The sequence below is a fragment of the Columba livia genome, chromosome 5 (assembly GCF_036013475.1).
Source record: "Columba livia isolate bColLiv1 breed racing homer chromosome 5, bColLiv1.pat.W.v2, whole genome shotgun sequence".
Classification (NCBI taxonomy): Eukaryota; Metazoa; Chordata; class Aves; order Columbiformes; family Columbidae; genus Columba; species Columba livia.
The window spans coordinates 62,785,692-62,802,876 of NC_088606.1; the positions used below are offsets into that span (position 1 = coordinate 62,785,692).

General features: G+C 36.7%; 1 protein-coding gene across 1 annotated transcript in view; it reads left to right on the forward strand.

The window, feature by feature from the left end:
- KIF18A (kinesin family member 18A) overlaps positions 1–8,473 on the forward strand; it is a 36,719-nt gene extending 28,246 nt beyond the window's left edge. The window contains exons 14-17 of the mRNA XM_065065448.1: positions 2,059–2,539; positions 3,079–3,183; positions 5,695–5,804; positions 7,535–8,473. Coding sequence (XP_064921520.1) covers positions 2,059–2,539; positions 3,079–3,183; positions 5,695–5,804; positions 7,535–7,683 — 845 coding nt within the window. The 3' untranslated portion in view covers positions 7,684–8,473. The remainder of the gene's footprint in view (positions 1–2,058; positions 2,540–3,078; positions 3,184–5,694; positions 5,805–7,534) is intronic.
- Positions 8,474–17,185: the final 8,712 nt, after the last annotated feature.

Here is a 17,185-nt window from a genome sequence, read left to right on the forward strand (position 1 = left end):
TTCTCTCAGGCCTGAGTTTTCTGTGTTTGTGTTTCTTCAGAGCTGAAAACAGCATAATAGAATTATAATTGTTCATATAATTGTTCAGGCGTCTCTTCCCATAAGCAGTTTAGCTTAAATTAACCTGCTTTTGTTATTTATGCATTGTTGAATCAGATGTTGCATATTTGTTGAACCATAGTCGTTTAAGCATTTCTCTTTCTGAAACTGAGCCCTTGAGCAAGGAATAAATGTTTGGGTTGTTTTTTCAATTGCTTTTTTATTGAATTAAGTTCTGGCAACATAGATTTGTGGCCTACGTATTAGCATCTATTTTACCTGCTACTTGTACATGCTTTGATACTACCCGTTCCTCCCAGAACAGCTCTAGGTCTCATGGTAGACCTTTAAATTCTCTTCTGTCTCTTCACAGCTCTAATTTGTGTCTTCTAATTGGGCATCATCTCATGTAGCTGGGCATGAGGGATCTGTCTTCTTGTATGTCTAGTTCCAAAGTGTGGATAAAAACTGCTGCTGAGGTTGTCTGTCATCCTTTGACAGCTTTCCTTCAATAAGGCTCCTGTTTGGGCCTTTTCCTCAAGCGATCTGATTTCTGAGGGTACTTAGTGTTCTTAAAGCTTCTTACCCATGGCAAACTGGGTTGGAAGTGGGCAGGAAGGTCAAAATGAAACGGGAGCTGATAAGCGATAAACAGTCAGAGAAAGAACTATAATAATTTAAACTTTGTTTTTAATAAGAAATCAAACTTGGTGGGGGGCTGGAATAATGTTATCTGTGTTTATAACCTATTTGCTTCCTCTTCAAAGAACTTTAGTGCAACAGGTAAAATGCCACAAGTGTTAACATGAGAGAGAACCAAAGAGGCATCTGGGCTGAGGAGTCCAAACTATCTTACTCTGAGGCAAAAAGATAATGGAATTTTAGAAGAAATAAATATTTATCAACATGGTTATATGAATACCTTAGTTAGTACCTGAGTAACTTGCAGCAATTTAAAAAACAGAAGCTCTTTTTACAGCTTGGTTGCTTGTAGAAATGGAGTAGGCGATGTAGAAAGGGGAAGATGCTGTGGGGCCAGTCCATAGATACTTAGGAATAGCAGTCTTCATTTCTTAGATTCACACTGAAAGTCAAATATAGAAGCACTTGGGGTTTTGACAGCCTTTTCCTAGTCTCGATTTGTTTTTTGTTGTTTGTTTTTTTAAAAAAAAAAACTTAATTTTCCTGTTATTAACTACTTAGTAGTTATTAACTACTATCTAAGTGCTACTCTAGTACTGGCCTAGCCATTTGAACAGTGGTCTGTGTGTTAAAATAATTCTTCTTCACTGAAAACTTAAATAAAAGGAAGGCTTTTTCTCTCACACTTTGGAGATTGCCTTTATTACCATCTGCTTGAAAATAAAAATATTATGACACTTCAAGAAAAATAGTATAAATTGGGGTGAATGGGAATGGCCAGTTACTGCTGCATTGCTAGTAAAGGGCTTTTTTCCAGATTTGATATATTGAGATGGTGGGATCCAAGTTCGTTCCTTCTTCTTTTCCAAAACACTACTTTTCCATTTGCAAAGTCAAAGAATTTGGTTCTTCTGTGTGATTCTATGTCCTTCCTTTTACAATAGTCTCATTCTACTGCATGGTACTTGCTGGGGAAAAAATGGCCATGATCAGGAGGCAGCCATAGATTACTGTGATAGCACCATATTAACTTAAATTACAAGTAGTGTCATGATAATGCAATTTTCGATGCTCTTCTCTGTTGTTATGTGTCATATTTTACCTGTGATTACTTGTAATATCTCTGGGATTAACTTTATCAGCCTATGCATATTTATAATGCTTTGAGTGCCACAGAACAAATGCTACCATCTGGACAATGCTGCAATAGAAATCATTTCAGTTATATGATCAAATTAATATGTAAATGAAATGAACAGTATTTGTAATAATGTCTGCTAATAAATGTTTTTTTAGCAGGGAAGAAGAGGGAAAAGGCAAGATTTAAGTAGTAAAACATAGGTAAATGTGCTAACCATTGCTGCTCTTGTTTCACAGCTACAACTTCTGGTGCACTGTCGCAAGAAATTAATAAAAATACCCAAGAAATAGAACGCTCGGTACCAGCACAGAGAAGAACGAGGCGGAAGCTGATGGACTCTCCAGTGGCAGCTCAAGGTCTTGCTGCCCCTGGGCACTCTGGTCTCTGTCACCTGGAGGATTCCCTCACCAAGGAGCTTCGCCCCATCGTGTACACACCAGAACTTTGCAGAAAGCCGGCGCAAAGCAGCTGTACGCGGACTGTGGTGAAGAAAGCTTTGCACCTTGCAGGCCTTCGGGTAGCCAATGCGGACAATATAGACATACCAGTAAAAAAAGAGAGTATTACGGACTGTACGTATGACGTTATCCCTGAGTGTGATGAAGCTGATATGAACTCAACAGTAATTATCTATGAAGGGACAGATGAAAGAACTGAAATGTCTACTGACTCATCCATGAAGGAGTCACAGCCATGTAGCAGTAGCATTCTGCAAAGGTATTTTCCACTTACATGGGCAAGAAATATTACCCGAACATTTTAATCCTGTTTATCTTTGGAGCTGGGTTTTTCCATTAGTGTCAATTTTATTTGTAAACTGAACATTTTCAAAATCAAACCCTCAGTTTTAATCAGCATTAGATTAAATTATGTCATTATTTGAAATCAATGCTATATTAGTGATAACAGGTGAAGTTGAAATTTTATCCTGTTTTACCAGATACGTACCTAAAAGAAGTACAGGACTGTTGAGATTGTTTGCAATGCCTTAGGCAAGTTACTTTCTCTAAACCGTACTTTTCCTGTCTGCAAAAAGGAGACCTTAATCTCTTTAACATAGAGAGATGATACTGGTAAAGCTGCCGAGTATGTGTGAAGTGCTGTGAAGCTGCCTTGAGTAATATTATTGAAACTAATTTCTAGTATTGTTTTTCAACTTACCATATACTTATTTACAGTTAAGAACAATTTCGTTTGATTTCTACCCAGAATGGATTTTACAAAAATATATGTATATATTTTTTTTTTAATTTCAGGTTTGGTATCTCTTCCTTAAAAACCAAAAATCCTACTTCAGTGCTTGAGAAGCCCTCGTATATGGCAATGACTTCTGCTGCTGAGAGGAAAAGAAAAGTATTAAGGTAAGATTAAACTAAGTCTTCTGATTCCATACAAATGAGTTTATAGTTATTTCTTATTTTCTCACTTCAGTTTCATTATTATATTTCCAACCTGAAAAATTCTTTTACACATCATCTGGACCTACATATGAGATGTTCTGAATATATTTGGTAGTTTAATTATTTTTTTTCCTCTGTTAATTTGAGTAGAGTAATATTTTTTTTGTTTGAGGAACTTCTGTTTTAATAGAACAAGTACAAACTAATATTGTGTCTTCCATATCTGCTGTCAACTCAAAATAGAAAGATGAGACACATAATTATGAAAAAAGAGATTCCATCATCAATTAAAGATCTAATTTGTTTGAAAATGTTATGCCTTTGCAGGAACACATTAGAAACTACTAAAATAGAAAGCGGAGAAAATGCTTAACAATAGTTCTGTGGCCAGTGCCTTTGTTTTTCTGATAATTCATTTCCAGTCTCAGTTATTCTGACTTCATTCTTGTGGTCTGCTCTGGGAACAACTCCCGTTTCGTCACTTCTGGTTTATGATACTGGAAGAGGCTCATCAGTAGCAGCAGAAAAGCTAAAACTGAGCAGACACCAAGTACCGTTGTACTTTTTGTTTATTTGGTTTTATTAATATATTTAAGAGCTCGCTATCAGATCAGTACTGATGAAACAGTTCTCTTTTTTTCTCCTTTTTCTTTTTCCAAATTCAAAATTTGATACAACCTTTTTTTAAACCAGTTTGAGTCACCTGCTGCTACACAGTGAGTGGAGCTGCCACCTCATAAGTCTTCTAAATAGTGTTTCAGGACTGTTAGAACAAATTCTATAGACTGGAAGAAACTTCAGGCACTCTTTTGGCATGTTAGCATCTTCCAAATAGAAAAATCTTCCTAGAAGATCAACCTTACCAATTTCATGTTCAAATTGTTATTAATTATTGTTGTAAACGGTTTTGCTTAAGGATGAGAAGAGGCACATCTTGCATTTTCAGTTTTTCAAGTAGTTGATTATGAATGTAGCAAAGTGAGTCACCTGCTCTTTGAAGCTGAGCTAGTTTTCTAAACTCTTTTTAGGAAGAGGTGTAGGAACTTTGATTTATCTTAAGGTAAATGGTCCTAAAATGGACTCTTTTGTAATGACTGTGTAACGATTTCCAAACTTACGTAGGCCTATTTCTTCCCAAAAGAGTAGCTCTTTATCTTTCTGCTCTTTTATCTCATTCCTTCCTTCTGTATCTCAAACATGTATTTTCCAGTTTCCAAGTTAGAAAAACACTACAGGAAAATCCCTCAACTTTTATTCCTTTTCTGAGGATTATTTCTTCTGTCTCAGACTGTAAACTGTCTGTGAGCAAAATTCTTTATGGCTTTGTCTAGTAGTTGGTGATGAAGAGAGAGAATGAAAGCTTCTTGTTTATAAAGGAGGAAAGGAATATGCTCTGACTTTTTAAATAGTGCCTGTGTCTTCTCTCTTATTTTTCCTCCCTTTTGTTTCTCTCATGCTTTCCCTGTTTGAAGTAGTTCACTCCAGTCATTCCTATCCTACTAACACTAGAACAAAAATATAAAATATTCTCTACATTAGAAATATAATTTGAAGAAGTCATATTGCTGGGACAAGGCATAGGAGACAAGTCAATTGTAATACAGAGGCTGCTTTTACTAAATAGCATTACATTCTTATTGGCAGAAATTCCCTACCACGGGGCATGCATGAATAGATCTTATGGCTGGCACAAGGCAGGTCTTAGTCTTTACTGCTTGCTATATATTTTAATTTAGGCAGAAAATTATTATTAAGAAAACTGGTGGAAATAATACAGTATCATTAGAGGAATTGGAAAAGCACAAAAACTTGGGACATAAATAGAATTAGCTTGTTTATGGGATTGTCTTACAGAGAGGAATGGGGGAAGTTAGCGAGGCAAGTGTAACAGGGTGAGATCAGACAGGTTCATAATTTTCAGTGTCGGTCTTAAGTCCATCGCATAATAGTCTATAAAATATAGAGGCTTTGTCTTAATGAATTTGGAGCTGTAACATCTTTCTCTCAGCTTAGGTAAAAAGTATTGTCTGCTATGAAGCCGCCCCCTCCAACTGTGTTGGAGGCGGTGGAAGAATTGTGGCAGTAAAAAATGCAATTTGTTCAATAAACACAGCTTGGCCATTTCAAGAATTTTATACATGTATTAAGATTATTTCTTAGTATAATTTGTGTGCAATGACCATCAAACTGGCTTCTGTGGTTTCTGAGAAAAATGTTATATTGGTCTGCATTTTAACGTGCCATAAGTTCCTATTTTCACTGTTGAAACATTCTTGTAAAGTTGTAAAAAGGAAAAAGAGGAATAATACCCATACATATGTCATAAATAAATTAGTTTATTTTCTCCATTGTTTTGCACTGCCAATACTGAATAATATCATTTAATGTACTTCTACATTGCAAGGCCTGAACTACTGTAATGTAGCTTAATCACTTTACCGAAAGCTAACTCTTTTCTGGCTATTTTTCCAGTTCTGCATCAAACACTGGGTTAAGCAGCCTGCAAGAGCCTATTTCTGCAAAACGTATTCGACAAGAGGGCTTGTTAAGCCATAAAGCTTTGCGAGTACCCAAAGTGGCAGGTAAGTGTCAAAACTTGAGTATGTGACACTGCATTGATAACTGTTTGTACAGGATGACCAAAATTAACATCGTTTGTCATTTTAACAGCATGTGTTGCTGTGATCAGTACGTTAAGCCATCAGTTTGAATAGTATATCCGTTCATTAAAATAAAATCTGAATGCCGAACCAGTTATCTAGATGGTGTCTCATCAAAACTCAATATTACTACGAGCTTGTTGGGGAAAGTTTTTCCCAAGAGTTGTCTGCCACCAAAAATTGTTTGTGTGCTTGTTGAAATTGGGTGAACTTTGACTCTTTGCCAATTGTGGTTTATCAAGAAATAAAATCCTCTAATCACTTCCATACCTGCTTTTAGCTGTTTGCTTTGTTTTGTAACACTGCACTGGTTTGTTTTTACAGATATGGCTTTTTTGTGAGATTTATTGCTTAAACTTTGGGGATATTTTAAGCCAACACAATAGCTGAGGACAAATTCAAAGCAATATTTAGGATTAATTTTGTTTCTAACAGATTGCTGATAATAATACTATCAGGTGGTATTCTGTGAAAGTCTGCTACAGTTACATGGCTACTCTCAGAGGTATATAAATCTTTACTGTAACAAAATTGGTTACAAATAATGTTTTTAGTAGACATGCACAAGGGTCTCTTGTTCACAGCTTTCCAAAAACCTCTGCCTTTCCTAGTGCATGGCACCAAGTTGCTTGGCATCTACAGTAGATTTTAACACATTAAATCCTTAGATTTTTCCTTCTGTCTCTACCCACTTGTCTCCTCTTCCTGTCTTCAGAAATAGAAATACACTTAATGGTCTTTCTTAGGGAGATGTGTTGGGCGGCTTAGGGGAGATCAAAGATTGCCTGATTTTTTTGGTCTGCTGTCCTTATGAAGGAGTCCAATTTGTTTAGCTCTTTTTTGTGTAGCTTTTTCCAGTGGCATAGGCAATACGCTAGTTTTACAGCACATATGTGCTTTTATATAAAAACTTACGTAAGGGAGAAAGTACATACTCATATGTATTAATCTCCATTCATGAGCAATGTTGAGGTTCTACCACAATAAACTGTGTTAAAAGTGTAAATCTGAGACTAAACATTGTCTAACAATAGTGACTTATTTGGCACAGTTATATCAGTATCAATTTTTGCTCCTAAAGATGGGTTATGCAGTTACCAAAATCAATCACTGCTCTGGTATTATTAAGAAACTATCAAAATGTGGTGCTTCATTTCAAATAGAGAGTAGAATTTTTAATTCATCAAAGTGTAACTGAATGTAAAATACATTTTATTTTCAAAAGCATGCATTACAGGAGAAGAATGAAATATGACCAAATCCCCAAGATGAAGACCTGCTTTTGGATTAACTAGACAAAACTTTCTCTAATGACATAGCATTCATTTTTCAGTACTGTTCTCTAGTAATAAGGTTTAATAAAACTATCACCTATTTCTACATTTTTTTTATATAGACCACTGTGCCTTTTTAATAGCATCTTCTGTCAATTGAGGGTCTAATCATTGTGCTTTCTAGGCAATTAGCACACTGGATTACTGAGCTGAGAGTAATTATATTTTGTATGTCAAAACTAGGCTCTTAATAAGGACAAGAAATATGTGTAAAGATTCTTAGACATGCTCTGAAAAGAAGATCCAGGCGGGCCAAATTCTGCTTATGTTTACTGAGTGAGCGTCTCCTATTTGTAATAACATTTATTTCTTCAATAGGAACTAAACCGAGGAGCTGGAAGCAAGAACAGGATGTGCCAAGAAACCTACATAGAAGCTTTTCCGAAGGAAACATAGCATTGGGTGTTAAATCCAAGACATCAAAAAGTCTTTTATTTCATGCTTGTAAGAAAAAAAATAGGATTTAGTTCCGAGTTCATTCATATTTCGGGCAGGATTGATGGACAGCAAATGAGTACAGGGTGACTTTCATTTTCCTCTTGTGAATTGTTTTGTGTTTAAGATGCCTCTCTCAGTAATGCACTATTTCAAAAAGAACCACTGCTTGGAAATACGAGGATTCTGTTAAATTCTAAAATTAGCTCGTTTTTCATCTCCAGTTAAAACTTATAAATGTCTTCTGTATATTAACAAATGAATAAGAAATTTTATTTGGACTTGGGAATAGAGAACTGCATAATATACCTTTTGTCTTAGTCTTCATGAGCATTTCCCAGTGTTTTACTAACAGGCTTCACACAATGCAAGTGTTTAAGGAGATCAGTGGTGCTCTAATTTGTAGATGCTACTTTAAGTTTCTTACTTACAGTCAGTCTTAATTTTCTAATGAGAACTGGGTGATGCAAAAGTTAGAGAAATTGTTTTGACCTGCTTAATTATTTTCACTGAAACTTCCTAATGTGAGAATTGTTTTTAATTTGGAAGCAAGTCAAACAGATGTTAATACTAAAATGTGTTCATGCTTAGCAGTAGGATAGCAGATTATTCTTAGATACCAGTCTAGTACCAGGAGACAGAAAAATATTTACAATAAGTGTTTTTAATGAAGTATTATATCTAAATTTTTTAGCCTCTATGTTTTCAGTGTGTTACTTTGTTGTAAATGTTCTTTTCATGTTGTTCATTTTTTAATTCAACTGTAAATTGTTAACTACTTTGAATAAATGTTTAGCTCTAATAAGAGCAATATAATGTGAATTGAACTTCTAGAAAACGTTTTACTTTTTTGCCTCTTCTATTATGACATGTCTGAATTAATTTTGAGTATTGTTTTAAGTACATGTAGTTCATATTTTGTCTTCTAATAAATGATAAATATTCAGGGACGAAGTAGCTATATAATTGTATCATAGCCCTGACAGCCTGCCCACCCTTTGGAACGTTGTTCTAGTGTGTTTGGTCTGTGCAAATCTAAGTCCCTACATGAATTTCCCCAAACTAGGGAGAACTAGAGGGCAAGTCCAGTAACTAGTTCAAGTGGTGTCAAGCTACTGTCTGAAGCAAGGAACTTGTTAAGGAACAAGTTAAGTAACTGATTAAGTAAGAAGAATGTTCTGAGGTCAAAAGAGCTTCACAAATTGTTATTATTATTATTATTATTTTATCACAGGCTTTACTGTGATAGCAGTAAACTGGACTCCATAGTCTAATACTATTTATCAAATTTGTTCCTTAAAATTGTTTCAATATTCCAAATGTGTACAGGTTTATACATTTATTTTTGTTCTCTATAGTCTTTGATATTTAGACAAACTAAGATAAACCTTCTTCCCAGTTAAATCTCCCCCTGGCTATCAAACTAGATGTGTTCTTGACACATTGGGGTGTTTTTCAGAAGGTTCCTGAAGAAGGAAATGGTAACAGCCTGTATAAGCTTTCAGGACCACTTGTGGGAGGAGCAGACATTGCAGAGGCTGAACTTCAGTAGGGAAATTCAGAGGGAGTAATGATTCCTCGGGAAATAGGCATTGCCAGTTAAAAATAATGAGATGAGAGAACCCAAATACTTCTATTTGCATTCTGAAGGGAGTGTTAGGTGATATAGTGGTGGTGAGCATGAGGTCAGGCTGATGGCATAATGAGGACTGAGAAAATATTGGCTGTGGAAAAGGCTTTTATGAACTCAGTTTCAAACATCAGAAAAGCCTAAAAAGTGGAACTGGGGACTTGACCGCATCTCATCCAGGTGATATAATTGATATCAGCAAACTGAGGGGTGGGGAATAAGTTTAATATTTCTCTATGGTGATGAAGAACAAGACTTTGGAATTAATTTAAACCTATGATTTTTGGCACCTTTTACAGCTAAAGTTGTAAAGACCATGTGTCATTGATTTATTAGGATTTCTTTCAAATTGGCAGTGTTTAATATTAAACATGCACAGGGAGCTTCTTTTGTTCATACAGCTTCACAGCTGCAAGAAGCATGTTGAGCTTTGCCTAGAAATACAATGGTAACGTGCATTGTTCTCATGGCATGGAAGACTTACACATAAATGTTCCTGGCAACTCTGAAAGGTTTTTAGGTGGGTTTGTACACTAATACTCAAAAAATAGAACAGATGATCTTCTCTTTTCTCAATGTGTTTTTCTTATCCCTGAGTGCTATTGATTTGGTTGACTTGCAATACTTCCAGGGACTTAAAAAAACCCCTTATGTTGAGAAAATTAGTAGACTGAGATGAGAAGTGGCTCCTGTTCCTATCGGCTAACCAGATATGTTGATTACAAGTTTGTTAGCTAGGTATGTATTTACCATTTATAACTAGCATAAATGTGATGTTTACAGAATTTGTAACAGATTGAAGCAGCACTTTTGTACTTCAGCTTGCTATTGATGAATGTTCTGCTTTATTAATCGTACATTGAAGTTGTTAGATTCTATGAACACATTGAGACTTCATAAGCAGAAGGTGCTTCAGAGCACATTCCCACTCAGCGCTGGTACAGAACTTTTCAGCGCCCAATAAGTTTTTTGTCAGATTGCCAGTTTGTTCTTAGGTAGAATGCAAAGAGTATTTAGGAAGCAGAGGAGGTAGGAAGTAACTCATCTCATTTTCTTGCCAATCTCCATTGCTTGTTACCTGTTGGCTGGCCTTTACAAACTAAATTAAGTAATAGCATTTATCTGGAGTATACATTTAATTGATTTCACTGTGCTGCACCATGCAGTGTTAAATCATGCCAGATGGGATGCAAAGGAATATTGCACAACATAACATGACTCAGGCTGAATCAAGAATTCAAATGATTCGGGTCAACTTAATTTTCAGTGTTTAAAAAAAAATAGCAGTAGTTTTAAAATAAATTCACTTGAAGAAAATGTTGTGCTCCTTAACTATTCTAGAGTCTGACGTCTTAGATACCTAATACTTCACAGGTAATGAGTGAATCATACTTGCTGTGTGAGACGCATGACAACTTTTCTATGTTTGAGCATATACAGGGCAATAGGAGCACTGATGTTGGCTCATATTGCTTTCTTATTAATTCAGATACCTAGTTTCTTTAAAACAAATATTAGCACGAGTTGAAAATTTAGGTCTAATACTCATGGCCCTGTCTAATAACTAGAACATTAATGAGTTCAGTGCTGCTTATCAGCATTTTGGAAAGCAGCCCTTCATACACAAAGGTCTTATTTTAGTGTCTCAAAGTTCATACGCGAAATTATTGATGTATAAAACTCTCTGAAAGTTTTTCTCTTTAGAATATGTCTTGAGTATATTTTGCAATACAAATCTTAAGCCTCTGTTTAAAATAAGAGGAGGTACGTATGGATATCCTCAGTGTGTGTAAGTGGATGTGAATTGTATTGGTGCTAATCTGATAGTCTTTGTGTTACTGTTAAAATGGTCTTGCCTAGCTCAAAGGGGAATATCAGAACAATGACTGTAAAACATTCAGTATTGAAATCATCATTGTTCTGTCTATCAAACTAAAGCAGCTATGAAACCCTCAATGTGTAAAAATATTGGTACACACCCAGAGGTGTGTTGTCCAGGCTTTCTTAGCCAGAAAGTTTAATTTATCTATGGGCTACATCAGGACTATGTCATACTCCAATATATTGTATTTCTTTTTCTGGAAGTTATTGCAATCAACAGGGACCCCAATGTTTTAGGTCCAGCTGCTGTGTGTGTTTGGTTGAACCCCTGTTAGTACAAGCTGGGAGCCCTGGTAACCTCTTCCTAGTCCCCAGCCAGGCTTTCAGGGCAGATTGCTATTATCAGCCTTTCATAAAAGCTCATTGCAGACTTACCAATAGGTCGACATTTCCCATGACCAAATGAGCTGAGATTTCTCTGAAAAGCAATTTGTTGCAAGTGTGAAAAGGATGTTAAAGATCTGGTCCCACTGGGAAATTCTTGGGAGATGTACAAAGGCTGTAGGGTATAGTTTGTGCTGTGACTCATTTACTTGCTTATTGTCATTGCAGGAAAGTGAATTTATAGGAGCTCTCTGAAGCATAGGCTTGGGAGGCTATGAATATTTGTTACTGGGGATGGAGCTGGATGCAGTAGAAAGAATATACAGAACAACGAGAACGATATTGTTGTCAGTGAGGCTATAGAGACTGAGCCATTTATAAAGGACTCATTACATCTTCATACCCATTTTGCAAAACGTTATTTTCGTGACTAATTCCACACAAGTAGCAAGTATTTCAGTCGCTCCTTTTAAGTAAACACCTTTAACCGTGCATATGAGCCTGCACAGCCAAGCTTCAGCATATTTGTCTCAGCATATGTGAAAGCAAATCAAGTCCATTGATTTTTGCAGAATTGTGACGAGCTTTGTTACTGTGATAGTAAATAAAGACTTGAGCAAACTTATATCCGGAGACACCTATAGATTTCTACAGGGTACATGAAATATCGAGATTACGTGCCTAAAAATGGTATCTCCTCTCCTGTCAAAGTGACAAAGCACAAGACCTTGATTGGGTTGTTAGGAAAAGTCATTTGTGGTAGTGGGGGAAGTTTCCATAGAAGCCTAGAGGTGATGAAGCATTTACTTATCGAGCCAAATATTTTGGGGTATACTCCACTGAGGCAGTGGTCTCTCTTGCACCTGCAAGTTTTGGTACTTTGGCTGCAGAAGGCAGCAGGTACTGTTTGGAAGCCTGACAACACAATGCAGAAGTAAAGATTTAAGTTGGAAAGTGGTCCACCTTGAAAATCATTTGGACTTCTCAGTAGTTATATTTCACTTTGGTTTTCTGTTGGGTTGTTTGGTTTGGGTTTTTTTGTGTGTGCACGCCTACAAACAGGCATGAGTAAATTAGTTTTAACAACCAGAACACTAAATGTTCTTAGAAAATTCAGCCACTACAAGTGTAAAATATGTCATCTTCCCTGCAGGAAATTCCAAGAGCTGCCTTAATAGAGTAGATGTGTAATGGTAAATGGCTCGTTTTATTTCTCTGCTATGTAGTGCTCTTGGGAAAATTATTCCTGATTTCCCTGTTGCTTTAAGTTTAATTGTGCTATACATATTAGGTCTTAAGGTTTTATGTAGTGTGACTATTGTACATCTAAGTTCTACAAGGGAGTGATTGAATCCAACATTTATTAGAAGCTACAGTGGAGTAAATCAAGCTTTAAAAGTAGTTAACTGAAACAATTTTCAGTTTGTGCTTTGAATTTGTAGCCATCTTCATTGCTGACATTGTATTTAAGTGAATATCTGTAGTTATATTTCACAAAGTATTACAGTAAGGTGATGAAAACACCATTTTCACGACTAGCTAGCAAACACACTCTGCATTTCATTGAAACAGTCGGTTAGTTTACTTAAAGATGTCTTCAAAATAAACTATATTCAGGTAAGTTAACTTTAGGTATTACAGTGGTTCTGTATTCTAAAGCAGACTGGAAAACCAGTTAATGAGTTAACCATATGATTAACATGAAGCGTATTCGCTTTGAAATTCAATGTTTAAGTTCCTATTGCTCATCTCAACCTGCATCAGGACAATGACAGAAGGGAACACAGTGTTTAAAAAGCAGAAAACATGGTGGTAATTAGAGATTTAACGGTGTGTAGGTAAAATAATGGCAGGAGGGACTATGATGCAGATTATGCTTCTAGATACCAAAGAAGTGCTCGACCTACCAAGGCCTGAGCAGCATGTAGGAGATGCCTCGAAGTTTATCCATCATTCTAATATGTTCACATTCAACAGCCTTTGTAAGAGGAAAAAAGCCTGGAAGAGTCACTGGCGTATTTAACTGGGGATGGGCAAACAAACTGAAATAAATGTATAAAAATAAACTAGAAGGGGCAGATAAAGGCTAAATCTGTTCACCTGAGGTATCCATCCAATTGGCCTTTGTGGGGAACAAATGCATAAAGCCAAACAAAGGAGACCATTAGAACTCAAAACGTGTACCTTTCAGTACTAGAAGTAAAAATGTAGATGCTAGGTTTATATGAGTAAAACTAAAATATAATTATAAACGCAAAAGTTTAAAAATCATTTGCTAAAAGTGGAAGTTAATAGTTAAATTCCTTTCCACCTGTGTAGGGTCTGACAGTGGTTCAGTAAAAAAGTGGTCAAAGAGGAAAGGTCATGGTGGAGATCTTAAAGGAGCTAGAAATCTTAAAGGAAATCCCGAGATCTGTTAAATGAGACTTGCTTGTCAGAGCTTTTCTTCACAAGAAATAGATGAATTGTAATTTGAAGCTGAAGACATGAAAAGCACCCTTATGGAGGCTACACAGGCCACCATGCTCTGGGGGTGCTGTTGGGAGCTAAAGGAAAAGACCGACAGGAACTTTTGCAACCAATGTGGTGTGGGATAGGAGTACAAGACCAAGGCAGAGGGAGTAGGATTTGCTTTTAGCTTGTCAAAGGCCTAACAGCAACCTTGCACCCATCAGAGGAGGCTGAGAAGGCGGGGCAAGACTGTTTGCTGAAGAAGATGATGTAAGAATAAAAAACAGTCCTAAATTGAACTGGAGGTGTTTCTCATGGTGAGCATAACTAAGTGCTGGAACAAGTTGCCTGTGTAGCTGTGGAATCCCTGTCCTTGGAGGTTTCAATGAAGAACTGGACAAAGCCCTGAGTGATTTGTTCTGAAATCAGTCTTGAACCTGCTTTGAGCAGAAGGCTGGACTAGATGACCTTCCAAGGTCTCCTCCAACCTCAGTCATCTTACAGTTCAAAGGGATGGGACTAACTGCCTCAAACTGAAGAACCAAGAAAAGGTATTTTATAAATGAGTATTTAAAGGAGTACTATTAGATCTCTCTAGCCAAAAACACTTAAAGGTCAAGTATAGAACAGCTGAATATCTGTTGCTTTAGTTATTCCTTAGTATCAATTACTTGTAAAGAGGCAAAATTGGTGGTTTGTTTTTGTTGGGGTTTGTTTGTTTAGGGTTTTGGTTTTTGTGGGGCTTTTTTGTTTTTAAGAAGCTCTAGGGTTCTACACAGAAATTAAAAAATGTAATAAGCAATCTGTTAGGAAATATGGTCAAGATGTGGGGTAAATAACTCTATGGGCAGATATAATCTCTCTGTAGAGGGAAATCATGTCTTACAAATCTATTTGGTTACTTTACAGACTCTGAGCTTATAATTAAGACAGGAATACTTAGTGTACTCCACTTTCAAAAAGTTCTCAGAAGATACCTCATGGTACCTACTAAAGAAATAAAGTTGCCTTTGGGCAAATTTGGGGTTGAAGAGGGGAACTGTGTAGGAGTTAATAACTACTTTAAAGGTCAAAATCAAAGAGTGGGAATATATGGTCAGTTTTCAGAACAAAGGATTCCTGATGCAGTTCATGATAAGTGTGATAGATCCGTAGGGCTTAATATATTCACAAATTATTTCAAGGAGGGGTTCTGAAGTGAACTGACAGAATTATTGATACTGAATTATTCAGGTAGTTGAAACAAAAGCCAACTATGAAGAGTTGTAGGAGCATCTCAGCTACTGAGTGACTGGGTAATAAAATAACAGATGAAACTGAATGTCAATGAATGCAAAATAATGCACAAGAAGGAAAACAACCCAAACTGTACATACATGATGATGGGTTCTCAAATAGATATGACTCAGGAAAGAGACCTTGGAGTTATTATAAAAATATCATGAAAACATCAGCTCTGTGGTCAAAATAGCAAGAAAATGAATAGAGAACAAATAACTGTAAAACCTTGGCATGCCTGCGTCTTAGTGTTGTCCTACCCATTTCAAATAAATATAGTAGAACTACAAAAGGTATAAAGAAGGATGAGAGGAGTGATTAAAGTACTGAACAGCCTGAATACAAGAATGATTAAATAGATTGGGACACTTCAGCCTGGAAAGTAGGTGATTGAGGAGTTGTGATAAAGGCGTATGAAATAATGAGTCATGGAAAAAGGGACCAGGCAACAATTATTCACTGTTTCTTACTGTATGAGAACTAAAGGGCAGGTTCAAAACACATGAAAGTTCTTCCCGGCGTAGCATATTTTATGACAGCGAGCTCTAATTTAAAATGTGATGGGTGCCAAGAGCTTTGAGTTCAAAAAGTGATTAGGCTGACCTGTGGAAGAAATGGTTATGGGCAGCTATAGAACACAGAGACTGGTTCAGCGGGTGGTCCCTGCAATGAGCAGGTGGGGAGGGAGGAGGGTAAGTTCAGTGTCATTAGTTTGGTTCTGATACTCGCATTAGTATCTGCTGAGCTGTGGTCCTAGAAAGAGAACACTGGGCTCACTGGACTCTTAATTCTAGTATGGCTATTCTGAGATTTTTCCTTAATGTCTTATGTGCTTTATGCTAAGAGGCTGGTCTTCCTGACACCCTGTGTAGCCAACAGAGAGAGGGTGGAAGACACTTTCTTCCAGAAGGGGAATCTGGCTTGAATTCTTTCAGCAATACACTCGCTTGGCAGTTAAGTCTTGTTCCTTGAGGACTTTCAACTTTGACGCTCTGGATGAGCACCTCCCACATGAAGTTTGTTTACTCTCCAGATACGGTATAAATTCATAAGATTGCACACTAACGAAGAACAGTGTAAATTTTCTGGTCTTTTACCCTAGTTTTTGGCATCTCTCTGAGATTTGAAGTCCTAGGTCAGCGTCTACCCTAGTTGAGGTGCTGAGGTCCATGAACGGTAATGGGCACCAAGGGAGCCCTTCTGATCTCTGCAGTGTCATGAATTCATGTAAATTAAGATTTCCCATTTTGGAGAGAGAGGAGAAAAAAAAACCTTCAAAACATCAAACAAAAAAATCTACAAATATCCAAATATTCTCACACAATATTAATGCAGCCTGGCTTCACTTTTGCTTTGGTTTCACAGAGGAGTTCTTCCTGTTGACCTTTAAATAATGCATTTCTTAGCCTTCCTAACATCCTGTGACACTCTTCTGCTCTTATTCACATACTAGTAGAAATGACAAGTAAATGCCTACATTGGATACTCTGTTACCCTCTAAATCTTTGGTTGAACAGCACTGAACCTCAGATTCCCCAGTTCCTCTCTTCCTGCAGGAGGAACTGGACTAGTTTAACATGGTGAATTTGTTTGCAAAGAATTGTGTAAAAATAAAAAACATTCAAGAATTGAAGTATCTAATCTGATTGCTATTACAATACACAGCGCAGCTCCTCTGTGTCTATTATATTTGTGTTTTTCATGCATATTGTGTTGCTTAGAGCTGGTTCTTACGGGTTCTGTCATGGTGCACCTGTGCAGAATGCAAATCAGTGCTCTGCTTTGCTGCCTAAACAGATTTGCTTTTCTTCCCTTTCCACTTTCCAGTCGTATAGAGTGGGGGCATGGTGGTCAGCATGAGTCCTCTTGATGGTGTGGTTTGTTCCTGTAATGAAGATACAACTCTATTTTTGCAATATTCAGCTTATTGGAAAATACACTTCAGGGCTGTTTGGGACAGCTGTTCACAT